This window comes from Sus scrofa, chromosome 1, assembly GCF_000003025.6.
Source record: "Sus scrofa isolate TJ Tabasco breed Duroc chromosome 1, Sscrofa11.1, whole genome shotgun sequence".
NCBI lineage: Eukaryota > Metazoa > Chordata > Mammalia > Artiodactyla > Suidae > Sus > Sus scrofa.
The window spans coordinates 44451357-44469562 of record NC_010443.5 but is presented as its reverse complement, the minus strand read 5'-3'; the positions used below and the strand labels follow the sequence as shown (position 1 = coordinate 44469562).

At 36.3% G+C, this 18206-nt stretch overlaps 1 protein-coding gene across 10 annotated transcripts in view; it reads right to left on the bottom strand.

Moving 5' to 3' along the window:
• ROS1 (ROS proto-oncogene 1, receptor tyrosine kinase) overlaps positions 1-18206 on the bottom strand; it is a 125908-nt gene that overhangs the window by 66222 nt on the left and 41480 nt on the right. For 5 of the 10 annotated variants that reach the window (XR_002343222.1, XM_021089102.1, XM_021089087.1 and 2 more), the window contains 4 exons: positions 9051-9151; positions 3508-3725; positions 3037-3197; positions 2538-2682 (listed from right to left, as the gene is read on the bottom strand). Coding sequence is in view for 9 of the 10 variants with exons in the window: in XM_021089102.1 (XP_020944761.1) it covers positions 2538-2682; positions 3037-3197; positions 3508-3725; positions 9051-9151 (625 nt within the window). In the remaining variant the exon portion in view is untranslated. The remainder of the gene's footprint in view (positions 1-2537; positions 2683-3036; positions 3198-3507; positions 3726-9050; positions 9152-18206) is intronic. The other 5 variants (XM_021089094.1, XM_021089108.1, XM_021089113.1 and 2 more) reach the window with 1 other exon arrangement.

Genomic DNA, 18206 nt, shown 5'->3' with positions numbered 1-18206 from the left:
AGGTCTTCCTCTTCTCCAACCCAAGTCCTCCTTACTGCTACTTGGGCACCTCTTTCGTGTCTGTGGTCTGTACACATGGAAGCTGGCTGGTTCTCCTTATACAGTGCAATATTTAGGAGTTCCTGCTCTGGCCCAGTGGATTCAGGATCTAACCGCAGTGGCTCAGGTTGCTGCAAAGGTACAGGTTCAATCCCCGGCCCAGTGCAGTGAGTTAATGGATCCTGTGTTGCCGCGGCTGTAGCTCAGATTCAACCCCAGGCCAGGGAACTTCCATGCCTTGGGTACAGCCATTAGCATTTTTTAAAATAAATAAATAAAATAATATCAAAATACATTTTAAAATCTTCCTCAGCAATCATTGTCTTTAGGACAAAGGGACAACTCTAGGAGCCAGTACAGACCCAAGCCTTAACATATAAATTTCTCTCGCCATTCACCCCCCTCAATGAGGAATGGATACTATCAATTGCTACTCATGACTTACATGGTGTTAAATGACACATTCAAGAAAAAAATAAAGGATAGTAATGAACGTGAACTCTGTTAGCTATTCGAAGAGTAGCTTTATTTACTTTCCATATTTAAACATAAGGAGGAAATAGGTAGAGAAGGCAGAAAAGTTTTTAATTTTATCGTCATAATTATTCGAGTACATTTAAGACATGTAGAATATTTTTTTAAATGTTAGAAGGGAATACTTTTATAAAAGGCAAAACTTAAAACCTATTATCCAAATATGGAGATTATAGGACACATCAAACAGGGAAATGAATGAAAATGTCCTTTATAGATCTCCCCAGCAGTTCAACAAAAAGGCACTAAAAACCAAGCAATTTAGCCTCTCTCACTCCTTTAATTAATTTCTCTCTCTCTTAATCAAGAGAAATTCCTGTTTTCCAAGTCATTCCATCCAAGACATCCCTCTTCTTTCTTAGGATTTCTCCACAAGACCCCATCCCACTCCATCACTACAATCATACTCCTCCTTAATATTCAAGACTCACGTCATTATCCGGTCCCTGGGCCTTTTTACATTATACTTACATGGGATACCTCTTCTTGCTTCATCCTTTAGAGCCCAGCTAAAGTTTCCACTCTCCAAAGGCCTTCCCCTGCCATACCAGTCTATGTGCATGGCCCTCTCCTAAAAATACTGAGAGGCAGCTTGAGAGAGGTGAAGATTTCATAGCTTGTTTATTCACTCTGTGCCACTGCTCCTCAGTTGTCACAGTCTTATTTCTATTATCATTAGCAGCGTACGTGTCTATCTTTCTACTGTTTTATGAGCTTCATCATAGAAAGAGAGAAAGCACCTTTTCTTATTCCTGATTAAATTCCCCCAAATCTAGTTATAGGACTGGCACACAGTAAGTGTTTAATAAATGTTTGTCAATTTGTAAAATTTCCAACTACGTTGTTAATTTCCGGAAGGCAAGAGCCAAATCTTGTCATTCTTTCTTACTGCCCCCAACATCCAGCAGAGTGCTGAGGACCCCTAAGCCCCAATGCATCCCCTGATGGATGCAGTCAAGTCCATTTCCACAGAAGAATCCAACCAAAGCTGACATCCCAAGACAGTCTCAGAGAGAGCATACCTGGATCCAAATGCTAAGTGCTCCAGAACCTGCAGAGGCTCCACTATGTTCTTGTTATGAGACTCACAGATAAATATTGTGGATAAAATCTTAACAGTAAAAAGACATGCAATGATGAATGGATGTCCATGTTTATTGAGCTCTTACTGCCTGCCAGGTCCCACATAAATTAAATCAACATGATAGGATCATTTGTCAACGTTTGCAATGCTTGAATGGAGATTGGATGAAACTAGAGTGAAAAGTCCAGATTAAGCCCCAGTCCTGCCACTTACTAGATATTTTACACCTAAATACTTCTGAGCTTCCATTTTCTCTTAGCATAATCAAGATAATAACACCTGTTCTACCTGCCTCAGGGTTGTGTGAGGGTAAAATGAAATGACACAATGATGTCTCTGACACATGAGAGGGCTGTAATTAATGTTTAATAAGGGAGTGAGACATATAAATGTACACTTTAAAGTAATGTACACATGTAAAGATGTGGTTACTTTCCTCTTTAAAAATATATTCCAAAGAAAAGAATTTTTAAAAAATTTAAATACCAGTTATTCACCTACAGAAGATTCTGAGTTACCATCTGTGAGAACACTTCCTGGTAAGCCTGCCACCCAGGAAATTTTAATGCTTTTAAATCCCCTTTGTCCTTATGAAGCATTTCATAAATTACCTGAAACATGTTTTGGCATTATAAATATATATCAATATATATATATCATTGTTTATTTTTAAGAAATCTTTGAAATGTTCTTTTGGAATAAATTATGCAGATTTATTTTAATGGTGCTATTCTAATCTCCAAAGAGTCATTGAAAGAATACTGAATCTAAACACATCTACAGAACTGAAAGTTATCTTCTAAAAGTGTTAATTATCCACTCTAGATCATGGAAAGAGAGATTCTGCCTCTTTTTTAAGGAGAAATTTTAACCTCTGTACCTGTTTCAGGTGCTCGGAGTGATAGAGATGTTTTGGGGCCCTTTCCCCAGTATGTATAAGGAGTGACAGAAAGATTAAATAAGACGTAGGGCTCCAGCCCTTCCACAGTAAATACAGGAAAAGGCTGTTGTTCACTAGTCAGGAACTAAAATATAAGCACAAAATATTATTTTCTTAGGCAGAGAATCATAAAACATTTTATTCCTAATTAAATAAAGTCTTCAAACTTTGGTTCACATGTAAAGTTAAAACTTGTAGTTTTAGAAATGCCAATGTTGACAAGTTCCAAGGTGTTCCACATAGACCGGTATATCTAACACACCAATCTTAACACTAACCCCAAAGCAAGAATCCTCAGGAATAATCTTGATAACTAAATGCTACAGGAACAAGGAAGGAGATGGGCTTGGCTAAGTAAAGAAAGCACAAAGCAGCATGGGTAGCACTGATGCAAATGGTACAGTCTGAAAAATGGAAGTTACCAAAACCAATGCCATACCTTAGAATGTGCACTAAATTCCACACTATAGAAAATTACACCCCAATCCACTGCTGGGGGAGCACTCCAGAGGATTTGAAAACTCGAAGCATTTCCTTCAATCATAAATGAAGACTCTGGAATGGCATCTGGGATAACTTTAGGAGTAAAGGAAAAGTTCCCTATGGGATGAGAGAGAAAGAATTTATGATCATCAATCATCATAGACACATGGAAAATTAATAGAAATTATTAATAATTAGAACCAAAATGAAATTTTCCTTTCTTTCAATATACCCTAAAAAGAATCTTTTTCTAACTGCTCTAGGATGTAAATTTGGGTTGAGTTAAATGACTTGCAAGCAGATCAACAGAAACTCCTAAAGCCTTTTTCCTCTTAAAACATCATTCTTAAGGGAAAAATCCCAAGATAAACATTTATTTAACAGAAAGCATGGAGAAGAGAGGACAAGCAGGAATAAAATATTGTACCTGGCAGAGGCTTGAGGGATGTCTGAATAATTGTGAACTGATTAAATCTGGCTGGTTCCAAGACAGAGACGCTAGTTCTCTGACCTATTTCCTGAGCTGTGATAATCCTAAAGCCATTGATCCAGAAGAGCCGACCACTGTAGTACATCAGTGCATTCTGGGAAATGTCGGAAGTGCTCCAGGCTGCAAATTCTGTGATGGTGGTGTCCCCAGCACTGCTAAAACATGACGCCAATTAATGTGTATCTGGAGTGGGGGAAAGGCTTGGGACATTCGAGTATGGAGAGAATGTGTGTTTATGAGTGTGTGTCCTTGAAAATAAAGGGAAAGTATTTTGTAACAGTAATTGTCATTATTCTCAATTCCATATTAAGTTGATTTTTTTACATTTTTCATAAAGTACACCTAAAGCAAATTTGCTAGGGCTTTTCTTATGAATGTGGTATTGCACGTATCAAGAGTGTAACACAGATAAGTGCTTGTGATTTTTGGTAATATCTTCCATCAAAGGCATAAGCTAATGATTGGTTTCTCCTCACCGTGTCATGCATCCCTCCTGTTCATGGTTAGTCATCTTATTTCCTCCCCATTCATTATTCTAGGCTGTTTAGTCCTTCACTTTAGACTGTTCACAACCGTCTATGTGTCAATGACACTTACTAACTTCCAAAGCTTAGTCAAAATGCTCCTTTTCAACCAGGGAATTCAAATAAAAGTCTACTATTGTTTAAATTTCTTTTGAAGGTCTTTCTCCATGACAAGGAATTTTATAATGATTTAAAATCTGACTGGTTGTTTCTAAAATTACTCCAGTTGCCCAGTAATCAGTAAAAACTATCTCAATCATTCTGAGCCTTTTGGAGAGGTAATTTGACTTTTAAAAATAATCTTTTTAAAGCATTGACAGTCCCCTCTTTAGAAAAGTATAAAGTATGCCACTCAAAATCAAAATAAATAAAAGTCTTGTTTTGAGAGTTTCATAATACCTCGCTGAGAAGACTTATACTACCTCAGAGGACCATAGCTGGGAGTTGTAAACCTTATAAAGAAAAGGTATTTTCGCTAGTACTATTCCTATAGTCTTTTTTTCTTGTAAAATACTCTTCATTCATACCTACTCAGTTGAGAATACAGCAATCGGGTTTGCCTTTTGGACTTTCACCTACTTGTCTAATTTTACCCTCTGTTGTTTCCACTTCTCATTAGAACTTTCCAGTAAGCTTGGTGAGGGTACATGAAACCAAATTCCACATGGAAGGAAGCTCCCCAAGCAGGATACATGGGGCCTGAGAAGGTTGGCCCTTCTGGACCACCCACAGAGCTGCTGCAGCCTGGATCCTTTGACTGTGTTCATGTTAGCCTTGCACACAGGGTGGTTGCTTCAGCATTCCCAAAACAATGCTCAGGGCAGAGGATTCCCCTGGAGGGTGAGACTGAAAATCCTGTAGTTGCCACTGGCTTGGACTGCCCCCCTCATTTCCAGCTGAAGACTCCTCTCCTATAAATATCTCCTGGGCTGATCCAAAAACTCTTGACATCTGGTTTAGCACAACATCAGCATGACCTCCTTACTTTCGGGAGGTCAGTACCTCAAACCCTTCAGTCCTCAGCAGTAGGTAAAGCTGGATTTAAATCAAAGCTCAACAACACCAACAAAATCATTAAAAGGTAAACCCTCCCATGAAGCACGAGATATGTCCCCTGAGGTTACTCTCCTGAGGTTCACTCATTTGTTCATTTGTTTAGCAAGTGCTAGGGGTGTGGTTCTGTGTTAGCGACCAGGAAAACAGTGGTAAATAAGACAAATACAATCCCTGCCCTCACAGAATATACAGCCTAGCAGAAAAGGCAGGTAGTGAGCAAATAACTATACCACTGAATGGCCCTGTAAAAGGAAAGGTAGAGTGGGCTCCTTAGCAAGGAGACCTTAAGGGATCTGGGTAAAGAAAGCCTCTCTTGGAGAGCAATGTTTAAGCTAAGCCATGCAGTCTGAACACAAAGTCACCAAGAGAACTGGGTGTGGGGACCATTTTAGGCAGAGGGGACAGCAAGGGTCTAGACTCCTTTGGTGCAGTACACAGAGTCCTGACATGACTAGATATGCCTGAATTTTATGTCAGATGCACCTGTTTCAACCTCCAAAACAGATAGGTTGTTTTACTGATAACAGATTCATTCTTTAATAAACCAAAGGGAATGGCTGTACGTAGGAGAGAGAAGAGCAGTTTGAAAGGCAGCTCTTCCAGTTGTCAAGTTCACAAGGCTGAATGACATCAGACAGCTAAACTCATCACTGCTATATGCTAGAACTGCTGTCCAATAAGGTAGCCGCTAGCTAGAGATGACTGCCCAGCATTTGACATGCGGCTACTACAATTGAGGAACTGAATTCATAATATTATTTAATCTTAATTAAGTTAAAATTTTAAGCTAACATTTGATTTATATATTATGAATCATATGTATGATTTACTAGAAAATTTTAAGTATTTTGGAAAAACTTGGGTATTTAAGTCAACTTTTTCAACTGTAAATTTTATCTAATCCATCCACAGATCAAATATTCCCTATGAAAACTTAGTGTTCAAGTTGAGCTGTGCTGTATGTGTAAAATACAGCCAGGCTATCCAAGAATTAATATGAAAAAAGAATGCAAATAACTCATTAATTATTTACCTACATCTTTTTTACTTTTTTATGAGGAAACTAGGAAATTTACACTTATATATGTGGCTCACATTATTTGTATTGGGCAGTGCTGATTCTAGACTAAAGGTAAGGAACTTAAAAATGAAGTAGAATTTTTTTTTATTTTTTGGCTTTTTTAGGGCCACATCTGAAGTATATGGAAGTTCCCAAGCTAGGGGTCAAATCCAAGCTACAGCTTCTGGCCTATACCACAGCCATGGCAATGCCAGATTCTTAACCCACTGAGCAAGGCCAGGGATACTAGTCGGGTTTGTTACCACTGAGCCACAATGGGGAACTCCAGAAATTTTTGTCATATATTAGGAAAAACATTTCTGCTTGTAAGATGGCTCTGGAATCCCTTTCTTTATGTACAGTTTTGTTTTGATTTTTTTCCTGGTGTGATAGAAAGACTTCTGTGGAAGGTGAAATTGCCTGTCCTTCATGTAACTTTGTCTAGTCCTGCTGCACTCCACTGGGCATGCATACAAGGAAAATTATTAACCTTGAGAAGAGGAAATGCATTTTTTAAAGAGAAACTTCCTTCCTCTAACTGCTAAATCCAATAATATTAACCCTCTCAATACTTGAGCTGGGCCTTCAAACAGCACCACCTAGCCTATCCTCTGGGATGTATAGACATGGAGAGTGAACCCTGACCCTTCAGGAAACTCTTACTTTGAACACTGTCTATATCTCACAGACAGATTCTTTTGACAGATTGCCAATATCTTACATTTCCAGAGAAAGGAAAAACCAGTTTTCTATGGTTCGCAGTTGGGAAACTAGTCAGAGTTGTATGCCATAGCTGATATGAAACAAACGATTAATCAGATTTGGTGTGTATAAGCTTATTTGCATTATACATTGACATAAATAATTATATGTCATACACATACATATGTGTGTATGTATACTCCTTTTCCATAGTCTCTGTGACTAAAAGGTTTTCCATAAGCCAAAAAAAAGTACTTTAATGTAAAAATAATCTTGATATTGTCTTTGTAAACCAGAAATTCTTGGTCTTTATAAGATTAGATTATTTTACAAATTAGGTGAGAAGTATAGATGCTCAGTTTTCAAGCACTCATACACAACCTGAAGCTCTCCATGAATCCCAAGAATCCAATATTAAAAATCTCTATCCTAGGACATGACCTTTTGTTTTATTCTAACCCTTTCCCCAGCCATCTCTCTAATTTTTCATGTGACAATTGGCAGATTTCTGCACAACTCTAGTCTCAGTTTCCTCATCTGTGAAATAAAATGACTTCTAAACTATCCCTCTAACTACTGTTCTCTAATTATTTTTATGTCCTATATTTTAATTTGAGATATATAATTGTTTCCTTGAACTTAAAAACCATTGGTGGTTTAAAAATAATAATGAATATGGGTTTTGCAGTGTAGGTAAAAGTAAAATATATGACAAGAACACAAATACTGGGGGGTAATAATTAGAAATATATTGTCATAAACTTTTTAAATCATTTATGAAGTAAAAATATTTTGCATGTTGATTGTGGTAAGTTGAAAATGTTTAATGTAAAAAATGCATATTTTACTCTCTAAAGTAACCTTAAGAAAAGTATAAATGAACATAGGAGGAGGTGAAATAGAATATTTAAAAGTATTTTATTCATCCTCAGAAAGACAGAGAAGTAGAACAGAGGAACAAAGAGCTGATCAGACAAGTGAAAGTCGAACATCAAGATAGTGGACTTAAATCCAAACTTATCAATAATTATATTAAATGTAAATGAATCAAAAACCCCAATTAAAAGGCAGAAATTGTCAGACTACATGAAAAAGTAAAACCCTATATGCTGTTTACAAGAAACACACTTGAAATGTAAAGACAAAAATTGATTGAGAGTAAAGAGGTAGGAAGAAATGTACCATGAAAACACTAAGCACAAGAAAGCTGCTGTGGTTATCCTATCAGACAAAGTAGTCTTTAAGATGAAGAGTATTACCACAGATGAATGAAGATATTTTATGGTGATAAAAGGAAATATAGTTATATAGATAACAATACTAAATACAAAGCACACAGACACATCAATTAAAGAGAATGTAGGCAAATCTATACTCATAGTTTGAGACTTTAACATCTCTTTCTAAGTGATAACATAAGAAGACAGAAATATTTTAACAACACTATCAACCAGTTTACCACCTCTCAGGAGGACAGAGGGCTTAGGTTGAGGACACAAATCAAGAATATAATTCATGTGGTCCTTTCCACTTTCCAGTTTTCATTTGTGACATATAGGATGACTTCTGCCTAACTCCATAATGTACACCCTACTTTGTTAAGAGGCAGAAAAGCCCATCCACCCATTTCCTGGGCCCTTGAAGACCATTCTCAGTGCCTCCACTGGACTTTCTTTATACCTCATCATGGTATTTATCATATTCTACAGTAAATAGTTATTTACAAACCTACTTTCCCCACAAGCACAATGCCTACAAAATAGTGGATAATTAGTAAAGGTTTATTGGGAAAATTAATGAATTTTCATGCACTATCATTTATAACTGAGGGGCAAGTTGTTCTTTTATTCTCAGCCAATTGCATTCAAAAGTACTTACTGAGTTCCCATTGTGGTGCAGCAGAAATGAATCTGACTAGTATCCATGAGAATGTGGGTTTGATCCCCAGCCTCACTCAATGGGCTAGGGATCCAGCATTACCATGAGCTGTGGTGTAGGTCACAGAAGCGGCTCGGATCTTGTGTTGCTGTGGCTGTGGCATACGCCTGTGGCTACAGCTCCGATTTGACCCCTATCTTGGGAACTTCCATTGCCGCAGGTGTGGCCCTTTAAAGTTAAAAAAAAAAAAAATTACTTACCTCTGACCCCGAAGAACAGCTGTGTACAGGTGGATACACTGACTGTCTTGAACCAGCCAATACAGAAGGCCATCACTAAGGTCTAAAGTTAGAGCAGTTACCTAAATAGAAAAGAAGGTAAGGAGATGAATCAAATATATATTTAAGGATACCTTGGTGAATATGTCATTCTTAAGCTACAAATTTCTCTTTAACACCTTCTTTAGAAACTCAGTGATTTTTACCTTTCACCAAATATAAATATTATGTGAGTATGCCCAGTACTTTATAATTTGGATATAAGCACTTGTTTCCTAAAAATCCTCAAATGGCAGAAACTATTGTTATTCACTTCTATATACCGAGCTCTAGTGGTTTTCAAAGTTTGATTCTTGGACCACCAGCATCAGCATCACCTGGGAATTTGCTACAAATACAAATTTTCAACCACACTCCAGGTCCTACTGAACAAGGAACTTAGAGCCACTGTGCCAGGCAGGCCTTGCTTAAAGCTTGCTATAAGCCAATTAATTTGATTGTTGTTTAAATCGGTTGTTCTCAAACACTGCTGAATATTAGAATCATCTATGAAATTCCTTAAACATTTCAGTCTGCTTCTTGCTAAATTTTAATCTCTGCAGATGGTACCACATCGCCGGGTATGTCTTCAAATTCTCCAATGTGTCACTAAGTTTGAGAACCAATGATTCAATCCATTTAGAATTACATTTTTGTTAATTATAGCCAAAAACATCCTGACACTTTTCTAAAATATAAAACAGTGTGTATTATGAAGTCCCATTTCCAGCTGACATATGAAAACCTCTTGTTACTGCTCTTTGTCTTGTTATAATGCATGTCTTAATTCTAGGTCTAGTTGTCTAGGTGACACCTGAGGAAAGACTGTTTTTCCTATGAAATAGAGTGCATGAAATAGAAGTTAAATCTAAGGGCTATTTTTTGCTTTCTTTGCTTTAGAGGTATTTTTCAAATGAGTTGAGAATGCTTGAGCTGAGTAGTGGAGTCTTTCTATAGCAGATCTAGAGGCTGAAAGGTATCAGATAGGATCAAAGTTGATGACTACATCTTTAGCAAGATGCAGCATATAAACAAAAATAATGAATCTATGAAAAGAATATAATAAAGTATCCAAGAACTAAAAATACTTGCTGAGAGATTGCCCAAGTCTTCCTACAAAGAAATAATCTTAAGGCCTATGGCTATAAAAGCCTTCAATCATCATACAAATCACAGCCTTCTGTCTTCAAAAAAATCAACCTACTTTTTTCCCAAAAGGTAAAAAATGATTCTAGCAATTCCTAGCCTTTGGGGAATTGAATTATGTCCGTGCTTCAGACTAAAAGAGATTGACTGATAATTTTTCCAGTTACAGTGAAACCAGGTTAATATTTTTTGGTTATTTATAATGAGATATACTAGAGTTTTGTAAATTTCATATTAACTCTATTTTTTTCTTGAATCAGGACATTCTACAATTCCCTTTGCTGGAATACAGAAACTATTCAGCTATAGGTCAAACTCAGGGGTTGTGTTATCATTCCATTCCTTTATACCAACAATTTGGGCCCATATTTAAAAAGTGTCAGAGGGCATTCCATAAATCTTCGGTAACCATTGTTATGTCTAATAACTCCCATACCTTGGAAAGAATCCCTTTGATCCAAACTAAAACCTTTAAGTTTCATCCTTTGGTAAAATGTACCATATACTATGAGCCTGACATATCAGATGTGGCAAAAAGTGTCTTCTCACTTTAGATGAATATCTCTTTTTATTCTCCCATTTCATCACACAAATGAGTCTTTCTATAAATGATTGGCTATTTTATTGTACCTACTGATTGAAAAATATCTTATGACTCCAGGATACATCTATGAGTAACACATAAAGGAATGACAGTGAGATAGCTTTGCTTGGTGCAAAATATATTAACTTCAAAGCATCCACGAGCATTAGTTGAATAGACAGCAAACCACAGAACCAGAACACAGATTTGCACAAGCAACAACAATTCTAGCCACCTGTGAAAGGATTTTGGAATGGATTTTTAAAGAAAAATGTCTTTCCCCAAAACATTCTGAGAAATCTAGTCATTCACTCTTTTATTGAAAAGTCCCCAGGGCTACTCCAGAGCTATCCTGAGTAGAAACATCTCAAAGACCAGATCTTGAGAGCAAGGAGATTACTGACAAAGCCTAAGGGATGGACAATACAGTCCTCCTGAGATACCATTATCTTTTTTAAGTGAATTTTATAATATTTATAGTTGTACAACCATTATTGCAACCTAATTTTACAACATTTCCATCCCAAACCCCCAGCCCATCCCTCCTCTGCAAACCTGTTTCCTTTGGTAAACGTAAGTTTTTCAGTCTGTGAGTCAGTTTCTATTCTGCAAATAAGTTTATTATACCCTTTTCTTAGATTCCACATATAAGTGATAGCATATGATATTAGTGTCTCACTTCTAACTTCACTTAGCATAATAATTTCTAGGTCCATCCATGTTGCTAAAAATGCCATTATTTCTTTCCTTTTTATGACTGAATAATATTCCACTGTGTATATATACCACACCTACTTGATCTACTCCTCTATCAATGGACATTTAGGTTGCTTCCATGTCTTGGCTATTGTATATAGTGCTACAATGAACATTGGGGTACATGAATCTTTTTGAGTCATATTTTTCTCTGGATAGATGCCCAAGAGTGGGATTGCTGGATCAAATGGTAGTTCTATTTTTAGTTTTTTGAGGAATCTTCATACTGTTTTCCATAGTGACTGCACCAATTTATATTCCCACCAACAGTGTAATAGGGTTCCCTTTTCTCCACAACCTCTCCAGCATTTATTGTTTGTAGACTTTTTGATGATGGCCATTCTGGCAGGTGTAAAGTGGTACCTCATAACAGTTTTGATTTGCATTTCTCTAATAATGAGTGATGTTGAACATCTTTCATGTGTTTTTTGGCCATGTGTATGTCTTCTCTGGAGAAGTGTCTGTTTAGATCTTCTGCCCATTTTTTGATTTTTTTTTTTTTTTTTTTTGGGTATTGAGCTGCAGGAGGTATTTATATATTTTGGAGAATAATCCCTTGTCAGTCACTTCATTTGAAAATATTTTCTTCCATTCTGTGGGTTGTCTTTTCATTTTTTTAGGTTTCCTTTGCTGTGCAAAAACTTTTAAGTTTCATTAGGTCCCATTTGTTTATTTCTGTTTTTATTGTCATTACTCTACGAGGTAGATCTGAGATGATATCTCTGTGGTTTATGTTGGAGAGTGTTTGGCCTATGTTTTCCTCTGAGAGTTTTATAGTATCTTGTCTTATATCTAGGTCTTTAATGCATTTTAAGTTTATTTTTGTGTATGGTGTTAGGAAGTGTTATAATTTCATTCTTTTAGAAGTAGCTGTCCAGTTTTCCCAGCACTGCTTATCAAAGGGGCTGTCTTTTCTCCATTGTATATTCTTGCCTCCTTTGTCATAGATTAGTTGACTGTAGGTGTGTGGGTTTAATTCTGGGCTTTCTATCCTATTCCACTGATCTATATTTCTATGTTTGTGTCAGTACCATACTGTTCTAATGACTGTAGCTTTGTAGTATAATCTGAGGTCAGGGAGCCTGATTCCTCCAGCTCCATTTTTCTTTCTCAGGATGGCTTTGGCTATTCTGGGTCTTTTGTGCTTCCAAACAAACTTTAAAATATTTTGTTCTAGTTCTGTGAAAAATGTCCTTGGCTATTTGATAGGGATTGCATTGACTCTGTTCCTTGTCTTGGTAATATAGTCATTTTTGACAATATTGATTCTTCCAATCCAAGAGCATGGTATATCTTTCCATCTTTTTGTATCATCTTTATTTTTTTCACCTGCATCTTATGATTTTCAGAGTACAGGTCTTTTGTCTCTCTAGGTAGGTTTATTCCTAGGTATTTTATTCTTTTTGATGCAATGGTAAAAGGGATTGTTTCCCTAATTTCTCTTTCTGATCTCTCATTGTTAGTATGTAGAAATGCAGTTGATTTCTTTTTTTTTTTTTTTGGCTTTTTGGCTTTTTGGCTTTTTGGCTTTTTGCTATTTCTTTGGGCCGCTCCTGCGGCATATGGAGGTTCCCCGGTTAGGGGTCTAATCGGAGCTGTAGCCGCCAGCCTATGCCAGAGCCACAGCAACGCGGGATCCGAGCCGCATCTGCAACCTACACCACAGCTCACGGCAACTCCGGATCCTTAACCCACTGAGCAAGGGCAGGGACGGAACCCACAACCTCATGGTTCCTAGTCGGATTCGTTAACCTCTGCGCCACAACGGGAACTCCAATGCAGTTGATTTCTATGTATTACTTTTGTATCCTGTAGCTTTACCAAATTCATTAATGAGCTCTAACAGTTTTCTGGTAGTATCTTGGGATTTTCTAAGTACAGTATCATGTCATCTGCAAACAGTGATAGTTTTATTTCTTGCTTTCCAATTCAGATTCCTTTTATTTCTGTTTCTTTTCTGATTGCTGTGGCTAGGACTTCCAAAACTATGTTGAATAGTAGTGGTGACAGCAGATATCCTTGTCCTTTTCCTGATCTTAGCAGGAATTCTTTCAGCTTTTCACCATTGAGAATGATGTTAGCTGTGGGTTTGTCATATATGGCCTTTATTATGTTGAGGTAAGTTCCCTCTGTACCCATTCGTCTGAGGGTTTTCATCAGAAATGGATTGGATTTTGTCAAAGGCTTTTTCTGCTTCTATTGAGGGGATCATACAGTTTTTATTCTTCAGTTTGTAAATGTGGTGTATCACACTGATTTGCAGCTATTGAAAAATCCTTACATCCTTGGGATAAATCCCACTTGATCATGAGTACAATGCTTTTAATGTATTGCTGGATTCAATTTGCTAGAATTTTGTTGAGGATTTTTGCACCTATGTTCATCAGTGATATTTGCCTGTAATTTTCTTTCGTGTGTGTGTGGTGTCTTTGTCTGGTTTTGGTGTCAGGGTGGTGGTAGCCCTATAGAATGAATTTGGGAGTGTTCCTTCCTCTTAAATTTTTTGGAAGAGTTTAAGAAAGATAGGTGTTAACTCTTCTCTAAATTTTTGATAGAATTCACATGTGAAGCCATCTGGACTTTTGTTTGTTAGAAGTTTTTTATCACAGTTTCAATTTCAGTACTTGTGATTGGTTCATTCATCTTTTCTATTTTGTTTTCATTTAGTCTTGGAAGATTGTACTTTTCTAAGAATTTTTCCATTTCTTCCAGGTTGTCTGTTTTATTGGCATAGTGTTGCTTGTAGTAATCTCTTATGATTATTTGTATTTCTGTGATGTCCATTGTAACTTCTCCTTTTTTATTTCTAATTATATTGATTTAGTCCTCTCTCTTTTTTTCTTGATGAGTTTGGCTAAGGGTTTATCAATTTTGTTGATCATTTCAAAGAACCAGCTTTTCGTTTCAATGATCTTTTCTATGGTTTTCTTCATTTCTGTTTCATTTATTTCTGCTCTGAGCTTTAGGATTTCTTTCCTTCTGCTAACTTTGGGTTTTGTCTGTTCTTCTCACTCTAGTTGCTTTAGGAGTAAAGTTAGGTTATTTATTTGAGCTTTTTCTTGTTTCCTGAGGTAGGCTTGTATTGTTATACACTTGCCTCTTAGAACTGCTTTTGCTTCATCCCATAGGTTTTGGATTGTTGTGTCTTTGTTGTCATTTGCTCCTAGATATTTTTTAATATCTCTTTGATTTCTTCAGTGATCCATTGGTTGTTTAGTGGCATGTTGTTTAGTCTCAACATGTTTGTGGAGTTTTTTCCTGTTGTTGATTTCCAGTCATGTAGTATTGAGGTCAGAAAAGATGTTTTCAATGTTCGTAAATTTGCTGAGGCTTGATTTGTGGCCCAGAAGGTGATCTATCCTAGAGAATGTTCTGTGTGTGCTTGCAAGAATGTGTATTCTGCTGATTTTGGATGGAATGTCCTATAAATATCTATTAAGTCCATGTGGTCTAATGCATCATTTAAGTCCTGTGTTTCCTTGTTGATTCTCTGTCTGGATGATCTGTCCATTGCTGTAAGTGGGGTGTTAAAGTCTCTGCTATTATTGTGTTATTGTCAATTTTTCCTTTTAAGGCTGTTAGCAGTTACCTTATATATATATTTGCAATTCTTATATCTTCTTGGATTGATCCTTTGATCATTATTTAATGTCCTTCTTTGTGTCTTATAATATTCTTCAAGGTCTTGTCTGATATGAGTATTGCTATTCCAGCTTTCTTTTGATTTCTGTTTGCATGGAATATTTTCTTCCACCCTCTCACTTTCAATTTGTATGTATCCCTAGAACTGAAGTCTATGTCTCTTGAAGACAGCATATATATGGTCTCATTTTTGTATCCATTCAGCCAGTCTATATCTTTAGGTGGAGCATTTAATCCATTTACATTTAAGGTAATTATTGATATGTATGTTCTTATTGCCATTTTATTAATTGTTTTGGATTTTTTTTTTGGTCTTTTTTCTTCCCTTCTTCTTTTGTTCTCTTCTCTCTCTCTCTCTTTTTAATCTTTTTTAGGGCCGCACCCACAGTACATGGAGGTTCCTAGGCTAGGGGTCTAATCGGAGCTGTTGCTGCTGGCCTACACCACAGCCACAGCAATGTCAGATCCAAGCCACATCTGTGACCTACACCATAGCTCATGGCTATATATACTCTCTCTATATATATGAGATTGTTTTAGGTTGTTGGTCTCTTAATTGCATGTCCAGTATCTTGAATTTATACCCTTCTCTTCTCATAATTTCTCATTTTAGTAGCATATTTGTGTGTAGATGATTTCGTACCTTTACTATGTGTATGCTTTTACTGGTGAGCCTTGTCATTTGTAATATTTTTGTTTCTACTTGTGGCATTTTCTTTTCCACCTAGAGAAGTTCCTTTAGTATTTGTTGTAAAGCTGGTTTAGTGGTGCTGAATTCTCTTAGCTCATGCTTGTATGTAAAGCTTTTGATTTCTCCTTCAAATCTGAATGAGAGCCTTGCTAGATAGCATAATCTTAGTTGGAGGTTTTTTCCTTTCATCACTTTAAGTATATTGTGCTACTCCCTTCTGGCTACAGAGTTTCTGCTGAAAAATCAGCCAATAACCTTATCAGGGTTCCCTTGTATGTTATTTCTTTTCCCTAGCTGCTTTCAATATTTTCTTCTTGTCCTTAATTTTGGTCAGTTTGATTAATCCATGTCTCAGGGTGTCCCTCCTTGGGTTTATTTTATATGGTACTCATTGTGCTTCATGGATTTGAGAAAGTGATTCCTTCCCCATGCTCAGAAAGTTTTCGGCTATTATCTCTTCAAATATTTCCTCTGTCCCTTTCTCTCTCTCTTCTCCTTCTGGCACTGTAATACAGATGTTGGTGTGTTTAACATTGTTCCAGAATTCTCTTAGATTGTCTTCATTTATTTTCAATCTTTTTTCTCTTTTCTGTTCTGCATTGGTGACTTCCACCAATCTGTCTTCCACCTCACTTATTCGTTCTTCTGCCTCCTGTATTCTGCTGTTGTTTCCTTCTAGTAAATTTTTTATTTCAGTTATTATATTTTGCATCTCTTCTTGCTTAATCCTTAAATCTTCTATTTATTTTCTCAATGTTTCTTGTAATTTATTAATCTTTGCCTCCATTTTATTTCCAAGATCTTGAATCATCTTTACTCTCATCAGTCTAAAGTCTTTTTCATGGAAGTTTGTAATCTCTAGATCACTTAGCTGTTTTCTTTGGTTTTTTCTTGCTCCCTTTTCTGAGTCATAATTCTATGGATTTTCATTTTGTATAGATTTTTGGTGTGGTCTCCTTTTTGCAGACAATAACGTTGTAGCCTCTTTTGCTTCTGATGTCTGCCCCCTTGTGGCTGAAGTTGGTATGGTGGCTTGCTGCAGGCTTCCTGATGGAAGGGACTGCTGTCTGCCCCCTGTGGGTGAGCCTCTGCAGTATAGTTACTTTTCAGTCTGTGGGCCTCCTGCCCAGCAGATATGGAGTCGCCTATATATCATGTAATTACCCCTCCTACCATCTCGTTGTGGCCTTCTCTTTGTATTCTGAAATAGGATATCTTTTTTGATAGTTCCAGTCTATTTTGTTGAAAGTTGTTCAGCAGTTGGTTGTAATTTTGTTGTTTTTATGAGAGAAGGTAAACTGCAGTCCTTTCTACGCCACCATCTTAGTCCCGTCTCTCTGATGCTATTATATTAAAATCCTTTTACAAAAATAAAAGTTTTTTCTCCTAACATTTTTTATGGAGACATAAAAAATATACTTTCTTTTTATTTAGACTCAGGTGGCTCCAAAATAGAATTAAGGAGTCTTTTCATTATTTGACAGGAGTGATTAATCTCAGTCTGGTGTGTAAATTTCCATTTCTTTTAAATATCTGTGTTAGAATCTATATATGCAAATGTTAGGAATCTTATCCAATATATCCTATGAAATCAAGGGTCAAATGACTCAGCAATTTGTTTGTTTATAAATGATATGTCTGTGTTATGTATATTTTATCTCATTGACAACAAAAAAAGGCTAAAAAATAAGAAATTTTTAAGAATTATCCTTGATAGAAATAGTGTGAATAGGTTATTTCTGCTTTTCTTTTGTAATTTTTGTAACTTCTAAATTTTCTATAGTGGCCATATATTATGATGATTAGAAAAAACAAAATTCAGAAATTTAGATGGATATCTAGAGAGCAACTAAATAGGATCAAGAAGAATAGATATTGCTTCTAGAAGCTGAGGAAGTAAAAATAACTTTTGGAACCACTTCTATATCAGTGTATTTTGTAGTATGAGCTTCAAAATAATGAACTCAACTATTGAGCAGTTACCATGTGCCTGGAACTATTCTCACTACTTCCCATGAATTATCTCATTTAATGTTCACAACAAGCCTAAGGATAGGACAATTGGTAATATTCCCATTTTTCTGATAAGGAGACAAACATAGAGAAGTCAAATAACTTTCCTAGGAGTTACACAGTTTTTAGAGCAGTCAATACCAGAAATTGATTGAAAATAATAAAACACCTAATCATCACAAAATAAGAAGCTCTAAAATATCAAATAGAATTCCTAAAGACTATAAAAACAGACAGAAATTAAAATGCTCCTGGAATTCCCTGGTGG